This window comes from Passer montanus, unplaced genomic scaffold, assembly GCF_014805655.1.
Source record: "Passer montanus isolate IOZ18808 unplaced genomic scaffold, ASM1480565v1 scaffold195, whole genome shotgun sequence".
Classification (NCBI taxonomy): Eukaryota; Metazoa; Chordata; class Aves; order Passeriformes; family Passeridae; genus Passer; species Passer montanus.
In genome coordinates this window covers 101763-110952 of record NW_024366536.1, presented here as the reverse complement: position 1 = coordinate 110952, position 9190 = coordinate 101763, and the positions used below count along the sequence as shown (strand labels likewise).

Sequence of the window (9190 nt, the reverse complement as noted above, 5' to 3'; positions counted from 1 at the left end):
GGGGGGGCACAGGGGGGCTGACATGGGGCAGGAGGGCAATGGGAGCCTTGGTTTGGGGCTTGGGGGGCTGCGGGAAGACGTGAGGGGACCGGGCTGTGCTGCTGAGGTGCCGGGATGGGGCGTGGGGGAGCCGGAGTGGGGCACTGGGGTGCCCGAGGTGGGAGTGCCAGGGCTGGGGAGGGCATGGGGACAAGAGGGGGTTAGCCGGACTGGGGGGCACCCCAGTGACAGCCCTGTGCCCCTGCAGCAGTGACCGAGCAACATGGAGGCTCTGGGAGACGCTGAAACCCCCACCTCGGACAAACCCACCTCGGACACCCCCACCGCAAGCACCCCCACCTCGGACACCCCGGCCACGAGCACCCCGACCCCCGGCACCCCCATCCCGGACACCCCCAGTGCTGGCGGTGCCGAGGCAGGGACAGCCGGGGGCACCGGAGCGGGTACCGAGGAGGGTACCGAGGGAAAAACGGCGCCGGCAGCTGCGGACAACTCCCGGCGCCGACAGGTGAGGAGGGGCTGGAGGGGAGGTGGCGGCACAGCCGGGGCAGGAGGCGGCGGGGAGGGCAGCTGCGATACGGATGGGGACGGGGGTGGCTTTACTGGGGCACGGTGAGAGTGCCAGGGCCGGGATGACAGTGCCAGGGACATTGTGTGAGTGACACTGACCGTGCTGGCAGTGCCACCCTGCCTGTTGCTTACAGGAACCCACTTGGCTTCAGGACGAGGACGACGAGCTGTGGCCTGAGTTCCCTCCCTGCTCGTCCCCAGAGGGGGCCACCAGCCCCACGTCCCCCACATCCCCCATGTCCCCTGCATCTCCCACGTCCCCTATGTCCCCCACGTCCCCTACATCCCCTATGTCCCCTACATCCCCTATGTCCCCGGCATCCCCAGCGTCCCCCACAGGTAAGAGCCATTTGGGCGATGGCACCCGAGTGTCCTGGGGTCACTGCTGCCCCACAGTGTCCATCCTCCCCAAGGGAAAGGACCTTGAGCCCCAGGGGTGCCCCGGGGGTGTGGGTGCCCTCTCGCAGCCCCTCCTCTCTCCTTGCAGCTGGCACCGCCGAGGACACGGCGGGCAGCAAGAGGTGTGTCCCCACGGGTGGCACCCCAGTACCCCACGGCAGGGATGGCACCCCGCAGCCCCCTGCTCATGGCTGTCCCACCCGTGTGTGCCTGCAGGGGCGCTCCGGCGGCGGGGACACGGGACAAGGCAGCTCCCGGTGCGGCGGGACAGAGGCTGAGGCTGGAGGGGGCCGGGGGACGGCCACGAGTGGGGACGCGGGCACAGGGGCGCAGCGCCATCCTGGAGAAGTTCGGAGGGTGAGGGGAGCCTGGCCCCATGGGGGGCAGGAGGGACACTGAGGGAATGGGGGACCCGGGGTTTTGGGGGGCTATAGGGCAGCCAGGGACTGTGGGATGGATGGGTCATGGAGCAGTGGGGGTGTTGGAAGGCCATGAGGCAGTGGGAGGTACAGGGGAATTGGGGGGCATGGCAGGGGCATGGCACAGTGGGGATATTGGGGGGCAATGGGGTCCTAGGGGCACTGCAGCTCTGTGGGGCAGAGAGGGAGGATATGGGGCAGAGGGGATATCAGGGGGCGTGGGGCAATGAGGGGAACAGGGAGGAATGGGGGGTCTGTAGGGTAGTGTGGGGTGGGACAGGGGGGCTGTGTGACCGTGGGGCACTGGGGGCTGGGCTTTGAGGGACGGTGGGTGTGGGGATGCCACTGCCAGGTCCCCCCAGGGCTGCCAAGGGCCCGGCCCCACACCTGCGGCGCTCAGGGGGGGCCGCCACGGTCAAGACGATGCTGCTGGAGTGGTGCCGCGCCCGCACCCGTGGGTACCCGGTGAGCGCGGGCGGGCGGGGGGCGGCGGGAGGGTCGGGTGGGGGGCCCGGGGGCGCCCTGACCCCCCCCGTGTGCGCAGCACGTGGACGTGCAGAACTTCTCGGCGAGCTGGGGCAGCGGCCTGGCCTTCTGCGCCCTCCTGCACAGCTTCTTCCCAGACGCCTTCGACTTCGCCGCGCTGGAGCCCGGAGCCCGCCGGGACAACTTCGCCCTGGCCTTCGCCACCGCCGAGTGCGTGAGCGCGGCCCCGGCCCCCCGGTGCCGCCCCCGGCCCCGGTGACCGCCGTGTCCCTTCCCGCAGGGAGCGGGCGGGCTGTGCCCCGCTGCTGGAGGTGGAGGACATGGTGCGGCTGCCGGTGCCCGACGCCAAGTGCGTGTACACGTACGTGCAGGAGCTGTACCGCTGCCTGGTGGCCAAGGGGCTCGTGAAGACCAAGAAGCGCTGAGAGGGTCCCCCACGGCCCCCCAGCTGTGCCAGCCCCCTGCTCTGTCCCCCAGCAGTAAAGGCCGTGGTTCCAGGCGGTGGTGGCTTCATCTTTGGAGGGAGGAGCGCCGGCACCGAGCGAGTGTCTGGGCATTGTCACCAGGTTGGGGCACAGCCTGGCTCTGCCACTAGGGCTGGCACGGTGTGGGGACAGCAACTCCTGGAGCCCCCCACCCTCCCAGTGAGGCACCCAGAGCCAGAGCAGGTGATGGAGAGCGTTTATTGCTCACGCGTGGGGCTCGGGGCGCGGCTCGGCGTGCAGCCGGGCGTGCTGCTCTGCCCGGCGCCGGAACGCCTCGGGGCGCTCCTGCAGCTCCCGGGCCACGTCCGGCCGCAGCAGCCGCCGCGGGTCTGGGCTGTCCAGCTGCAGCAGCAGGTCCTGCAGCACTGCAGAGACAGCGGGGTCAGAGGGACACCCAGCCCCAGCACTGCGCCCCTGTGCCCGCCGTGCCCACCTTGGATGGCGCGGGTGGTGGGCTGCCAGCGGCCGGGGGCGGTGAGGGGCTGGCAGACGCGGCCCTCGAGGTCCACGCTGGGGTGGTAGATGGGGGTGCGGAGGGTGAGGCAGGGGGGCTCCATCGGGTGGTGGGGGGAGAAGGTCAGCTCGAAGCGGAAGGCGCCCGTGTTGTACGGGGGGTTGTTCTGCCGGGATATGGGGGCACCTCAGCCCCCTGTGCCACACTGACACCCAGTGCCCCCCGAGGAGACTCCCCCGTGCCAGCCCGAGCCCCTCAGGAGGGGAAGCTCCACCCGGTGTCCCCAGCCCAGGACCCGCAGCGTCCCCAGAGGGACCCTCCCCAGTTCTGACCCTCACTCAGGGAGACAGCCCCGTCCCAAGGGTCATCCCGGTCCCTCCCATGTCCCCAGGGGCACATCCTTCCCCAAGCCCGCATGCCCCCCATGCGCAGGGGACCCCCGCTCCCCAGCACTCCCCTCAGCCCCCCGTGTCCCCACGTCCCCCCGTGTCCTCTCCCCACGCACGGGCAGCAGGAGCCCCCCCCAGCGCCGCACGTTCCCGTCCAGCGGCTGCACGTCGCGGGCCCCCTTCCAGCTCCGCGCCTCCTCCAGCTCCTGCGGGAAGGGGTGGGGCAGCTGTGGGCCGAGGTGTGTCCCCAGAGACCCCTCCATAGGTTAATCCTCCCCGGGAACACGCCTCTGCCCCCCCCCAGACCCCGCCTTGGTGGGCAGGGTTTAATTACCGGGCACACTTTTATGGACGGGGCCGCATGCTGGACACACCCCTGGGCGGGGCCGCCCCGCCGGGGAAACGAAACTGAAACGTGCAGGGGTATTTGTCACCCCCGCACCGGAGACCCTCCACCCCGGTACTGCTTCCCTCGCACCCCGCCACCGGGACCCCCTCACCGGGCACTGACACCCCCAGCACCGCCTCTCCCCGGTACCGGGACCCCCGCACAGGCACTGACACCCCCAGCACCGCCTCTCCCCGGTACCGGGACCCCCTCACCCGGCACTGACACCCCCAGCACCGCCTCTCCGCGGTACCGGGACCCTCTCACCGGGCACTGACACCCCCAGCACCGCCTCTCCCGCACCCCGGTACCGGGATCCCCGCACTGGCACTAACACTCCCCCGAACCCCTTTTCGCACCCCGGTACCGGGACCCCCGCACGGCGAGCTCGTTCCCCCCGGTCCCCGCTCCGGTGCGGACACCGGGACCCCCGCCCGGTACCGCAGCGGCGCCGGAGTCCCGGTCCCGTGCCGCTGGCCCCGGTGCCCACCTTGGCGATCCGCCCGGCCATGGTGCTCAGTGCCCGGTGCCACGGGCACGGTCACGCCTCCGGGCGGGCGGGACGAGGCTCTGCGGCCGCGCCCCCGGCACGGGTGGGTGGGGACAGATGGGCCTGGGGCGGCCGGCGACCCCCGCCCCGCGGGGCTCCCGGGGGCGCTGGGTGACAGAAGACCGGCGCCCCGCGGGGACGGGGGGCTGACCGGAGCAAAACGGGACGCGGGGCCGCATCCCGGCTGCCTCCGCACCCCGCTGCCCGCCCCCGCGGCTGCCCCCTCATTACCGGCCGTGTCCCGGCTGATTTACGGGAACCTCCTTAATTTTTAACCAGGCAGGGTCGGAGCCGGCCAGATCTCCCGGCGCCCGCTGGACACGCAGGGAGCGACCCGCCGGGCAGGCAGGTGGGCCCGGGGTGCTGCCTCCTGCCACCCCCACAGCCGGGTCCCCGGGGGGACAGAGCGGGGGCACCCCGGGGTGGGGTACGGGGCGTGCAGGGGGTGGGGGGGCGGCGTGCCGGGCTGGGGGATGCTGGGTGTCTGTCCTGCCCTTGACCTGTGCCCTCCCGCCAGCATGCCCACCGAGACACTCTGGCTGCCTCTGGCGTGGCTGGTGGCCACAGCCACGGTCACTGTCACCCCGGTAAGTGTGGCTCAGGGACACGGGCTCCCTGTGCCCGACACCCCTGTGTACCTCCTCATCTGGGTCTCCCAGCCGGGTGCCCTGTGCCCCCCTCACACAACTCCCTGTGCCCAGGTGCTCGCTCTGGAGGCCTCTCCCTGGATGACGCTGCTCAGAGAGCCCCCGACACCGCCTGTGCCCCCTGTGCCCCCTGCTCTTAGCCCGGCTCCCTCCCAGGACGTGGGGACCCCCGTGCTGCCCGTGCCCACCCCCAGTGCTCACCCCGAGGAGCTGCCTGGCTGGGCTGTCACGGACGTCCCCAGCCCCACAGCGCCGCAGGGGGCACTGGAGGGGCTGGACGCCGCTGCCAACGAAACCACGGCAGTGCCCACGCCTGGCACCAGCGCCCCGCCGTGCCCTGGGGACGAGGAGCCCACCGACAGCTGCGGGGAGCCCACGGGGGAGCAGCGGGCTGCCGTGGCCGAGGCTCTGGCCACCTTTGCCCTCCGCTTCTACCAGCGCATGGCAGAGGCCGCCCAGCCCGACGCCAACCTGCTCTTCTCCCCCCTCAACGTGGCCGTGGGGCTCTCGCACCTGCTGCTGGGTGAGGGGCCGCCCGCGGGCACCGGCACGGCCGTGTCACCGCTGTCCCGGCCGGGCCACCTCGCCGAGCTCCCCCTGTGCCCGCAGGAGCCCGCGGAGAAACCCGGGAGCGTCTGGCCGCCCTCCTGGCGTACCCGCCGGGGCTGCACTGCGTGCACGGCGCCCTGCAGCAGCTGGCCAGCGCGCCAGGCCTCTTCTCGGCCGCCCAGATCTTCCACCACCCAGGTGAGGCGGGCACCGGGTGCCGGTGGGGCGCTGCTGCCCGCCGGGCAGCCGGGCTGACCCCGGGACCGCGCCGCCCCGCAGAGCTGCAGCTGCGGCCCCGCTTTCTCAACGACTCGCTGCGCTTCTACGGCGCCCGCCCGTACGCCCTGAGCGGCAACGAGAGCCTGGACCTGCAGCGCATCAACGCCTGGGTGCGGGAGGCCAGCAAGGGGCTGCTGCCCTCGCTGCTTTCCGCGCTGCCCCCCGAGCCCCGCCTGCTGCTGCTCAGCGCCGTCCACCTGCGCGGTACGGCCCCGCCACCCTCCACCCCCGGGCATCCCCCGGGCGTCCCCCGGGCACGGGGCGCGGGGCTGAGGCCGCCCCGTGCGGCCCCGGTGCCCCCGCCGCAGCCGCGGTGCCGTGTCCCCGCAGCCGCCTGGCGCACGCCGCTGGACCGCAAGAAGACGGTGCTGCTGCCCTTCCTGCGGCCCGGGCGGCGGCCCCGCAAGGTGCCCACCATGACCAGCGCCAAGTACCCGGTGGCCTCCTTCACCGACTCCCGCCTGCAGGCCCAGGTAGCCCCTGGCCCGGAGCGGCCACCAGGTGCTGGGGGTCTGGGGTGGCATGATGTCACTCCAGTGGCACTAAGGAGCAGTGGCAGGCTGTGATATAACTCCTGCGGCACTCGGGGAGGGTGCCAGGCTGATGTCACTCCCCTGGCGCTGAAAGGGGCACAGGCTGTCACCTCGCTCCCCCGGGACTTTGCGGGATGCCAGGCTGGCGCCGTGGGGGTGCCGGTCCGTGGGGTCCCCGCGGTAGCCCTTAGGTGGGGGTCTGCCCCGCAGGTGGGGCGGCTGGAGCTGAACGGGGGGCTGAGCCTCGTGGTGCTGATGCCGCGGGGGCCCCTGGAGCCTCTGGAGAGCCTGGAGCGGGCGCTGGACCCCGCCACCTTCCGGGCGCTGCTGCGGCGGGCGGCGCGCACCCCGCCCCGGGCCACCGCGCTGTCCCTGCCCCGCCTGCGCCTCGACCTCGCCCTGGACGTGGTGCCTCTGGTGCACGACATGGGTAAGGACACCTCTGAGGGCACCACAGGGGCTGGCTGGGCTGCGGGGTCACATCGCTGCCGGTGCGGTGACGTTATCCCTGCAGGACCTCAGGGCCCCTCCCCGGGGGTCACTTTCCCCAGGGTCCCCAAAGTCCCCGGTGTCCCCGGTATCCCCTTACCTTTGGTTTCCCCTGGGGCCCCCCACACTCCCGTGTCCCCGGTGTCCCCCACGTCCCCAGTGCCCCGGAGGTGCCCTGCGCCACTAATGTCCCCTTATATCCCAGTGTCCCCGAATATCCCCCACCCCCGCGGTGTTCCGTATCCCCGAGTGTCCCTGGCGCCCCCCAGTGTCCCCGCCGTGTCCCCGTGTCCCTGCGTCGCCATGTCCCCGTCCCTCTGCTTTTCCCCGGACCCCTCGTGCCCCCTCGGTGTCCCCTCCGTCCCCGGTGTCCCCTCGGCCCGCTGTCCCCGCGTCCCGGCAGTGGCGCTGAGCGGTGTGCCGCAGACTTCGGGCTGTTCCTGGACGCGGAGCTGTGCGGGCTGGCGCGGGGCCCGGCCGCGGTGGACTCGGCGCGGCACCGGGCGGTGCTGGCGCTGGACGAGGCCGGCGTGGAGGCGGCGGCGGCCATGGCCACCTCGGTGGCGCGCTCGGCTCTGGTGCTGGAAGCCCTGCGACCCTTCCTCTTCGTCCTCTGGCACGACACCGGCGACTTCCCCGTCTTCATGGGGCGGCTCAGCGACCCCCAGCCTTGAGTCTGCTGCTCCTGTCCCTGTCCTCCCTCCTCCTGCCATCCCTGCCTCCTCCTCTCCCTGCTTCCCTCCTTCCCTCTCTCCTTTACCCCTTTCCTCTCTATCTCCTCCCATCCTCCCTCCCTTCATCCCTCCGTCCTTCTCTCTGCATCCCTTGTCCCTCTCCTCTCCTCTCCTCTCCTCTCCAGGGCACCAGGGGGTCCCTGCTCCTGCCGTGCCTCAGTTTCCCCGCCAGCTCGGGGTGCCAATAAACGCACCAACCACCTCCCGCCTCCTGCGTGTGAGGAGGGGAGGGGACAGGCTGGGGCCACCAGGGACCCCGCTCTGTGCCAGGCTCTGTGCCAGGGTGGTGGCAGCGCGGGGGGCAGGTGACAGCCAGCACCCTCCTAAAAAAAAAGCCTTTATTGCCCTAGAAAAGCCCCGCGACCCCCGCGGCTGCTGCCACCCGGGGGGCACCGGGGGGCACAGCGGAGGCGCCAAGGAGGGGGTGACCCGGTGCCCCCCGGTGCCCTCCAGTCCCAGGCGCGCCCCCGCCTCAGTCCCAGCCGTTCTCCTTCACCATGTGCGACATCTCGATGATGAACTTCCCCTCCTTGTACTTCTGGCTGCTCTCGAACGCCTGCTCCTGGGGGGGGGACACCGTGTCAGCCCCCCCGTGCTCGGGGGTGGCGGCAGCAAAGGCTTGGGGTGCCCGGGCGGGGGTTGGGGTGCCCGGGATGCCCATGGAAAGGGTTGGGGTGCCCAGGCAGGGGTTGGGGTGCCCGGGGATTCCCATGGAAAGGTTTGGGGCGCCCAGGCAGGGGTTGGGGTGCCCGGGCAGGGGTTGGGGTGCCCAGGCATGGTTGGGGTGCCCGGGCAGTGCCCGCCGCAGGTGGGTGTCCCAGCTGGGGGGCACTCACGTATTTCCAGCCCAGGGTGGTCTTGCAGCTCTGGCAGAAGATGTCGGCCACCGAGTGCAGCCCCGTGAGCAGCAGGCGCTGCTCGGCCGGGCCGCAGCCCACGTTCACCCTGCGCCGAGAGCGGGGTGCCAGGGGCTCGGCACGGCCGGCCCCGGGAGCCCCGGGTGCCCCTCCCCGCCGCCGGCCCCGGTACTCACACGGAGTTGAAGAGGTAGGCACGGCCGTGGCTGCCCTGGAAGGACTGTGGCGACACGCCGAGTGTCACTGCGCGTCCCCCGCGTCCCCCGGCACCCCGCCCTCCACCTGGCCGCGCTGCCACCGGCACGGGGACACCGCGGGGGGACTCCTGCCAGCCCGGGGACACCGAGGGAGGCACGGCCACCTCCGTGGGGTCACCGCGGGGGGAGGATGCTTCAAACCCAGCGCTGCGGGGACGCGGCGAAGGGACACGCCGCTGTCCCAGAACCCCCCCGGGGGTGGCACCTTGGAGATGAGCTCCTCGTGGCGGGCCAGGTGCGCCCGGCAGTGCACGCAGCTGTAGGTGCGGTGCGAGCGCGGCAGGTAGCTGCGGAAGGTGCGCGGCGGCAGGCGGGCCCCGGCGGCGGCGGGCAGGCGGCGGCCACGGCGCAGCCCCCGCACAGCCGCTCGCAGGGGAAGCAGCGCAGCAGCGCGCCCAGAGCCGCCGTCCCGCCCGGACGGGCTCGGGGGGCTCCGCCGGGGCCCCCCGGCAGGAGGAGGCGGAAAAGGGGGGCGGCCTGCCGGGGGGGAGCGGGGCAGGTCAGGGGGGACCCCTCCTCCGCAGCCCCCCGGGAGTGGCAGGAGTGACACCGGGGACACCGGGGGGGCACGGGGGGGGGCGTCCCGAGCGGGGTCTGGGGGCTCTTCTGGAAGCACCCCCGGGGAGTGCGGTGCCCGGGGAGGGGATGGGGGTCCCGAGGGGCGGTGATGGGTCCCGGGGGTCCCCGGGAGGGGGCTGGGGGGGG

The 9190-nt window shown here is 72.8% G+C and overlaps 3 protein-coding genes across 5 annotated transcripts in view; 1 reads left to right on the top strand and 2 right to left on the bottom strand.

Moving 5' to 3' along the window:
- The first annotated feature begins 398 nt into the window (after positions 1 to 398).
- Positions 399 to 7452, top strand: SERPING1 (serpin family G member 1). 2 transcript variants are annotated; one of them, XM_039706618.1, is made up of 15 exons: positions 399 to 508; positions 705 to 909; positions 1058 to 1091; positions 1186 to 1326; positions 1741 to 1853; positions 1933 to 2084; positions 2155 to 2440; positions 4420 to 4489; positions 4658 to 4727; positions 4842 to 5310; positions 5397 to 5534; positions 5616 to 5819; positions 5946 to 6088; positions 6359 to 6578; positions 7064 to 7452. In XM_039706618.1, the coding sequence occupies exons 2-15, from the start codon at positions 807 to 809 to the stop codon at positions 7309 to 7311; spliced, it is 2391 nt and encodes a 796-aa protein (XP_039562552.1). In that variant the 5' UTR covers positions 399 to 508; positions 705 to 806; the 3' UTR covers positions 7312 to 7452. The 2 variants fall into 2 exon arrangements, with proteins under 2 accessions (XP_039562552.1, XP_039562553.1); XM_039706619.1 differs by lacking the exons at positions 399 to 508; positions 705 to 909; positions 1058 to 1091; ... (2 more) ...; positions 1933 to 2084; positions 2155 to 2440 and adding an exon at positions 3588 to 3662.
- On the bottom strand, positions 2540 to 4488 carry UBE2L6 (ubiquitin conjugating enzyme E2 L6). 2 transcript variants are annotated; one of them, XM_039706624.1, is made up of 4 exons: positions 4081 to 4488; positions 3319 to 3408; positions 2793 to 2979; positions 2540 to 2724 (listed from the first exon to the last, which is right to left on the bottom strand). In XM_039706624.1, exons 1-4 carry the CDS (start codon positions 4099 to 4101, stop codon positions 2564 to 2566), a joined length of 459 nt encoding a protein of 152 aa, XP_039562558.1. In that variant the 5' UTR covers positions 4102 to 4488; the 3' UTR covers positions 2540 to 2563. The 2 variants fall into 2 exon arrangements, with proteins under 2 accessions (XP_039562558.1, XP_039562557.1); XM_039706623.1 differs by lacking the exon at positions 4081 to 4488 and having other exon boundaries at positions 3319 to 3525.
- Positions 7453 to 7692: 240 nt separating the features above from the next.
- The window catches only part of YPEL4 (yippee like 4), a 1628-nt gene continuing 130 nt past the window's right edge, over positions 7693 to 9190 (bottom strand). Inside the window, exons 2-5 of the mRNA XM_039706608.1 lie at positions 8691 to 8962; positions 8405 to 8448; positions 8208 to 8316; positions 7693 to 7933 (exon numbers count right to left, since the gene is read on the bottom strand). Of these exons, the coding sequence (XP_039562542.1) occupies positions 7844 to 7933; positions 8208 to 8316; positions 8405 to 8448; positions 8691 to 8962 (515 nt within the window). The 3' untranslated portion in view covers positions 7693 to 7843. The remainder of the gene's footprint in view (positions 7934 to 8207; positions 8317 to 8404; positions 8449 to 8690; positions 8963 to 9190) is intronic.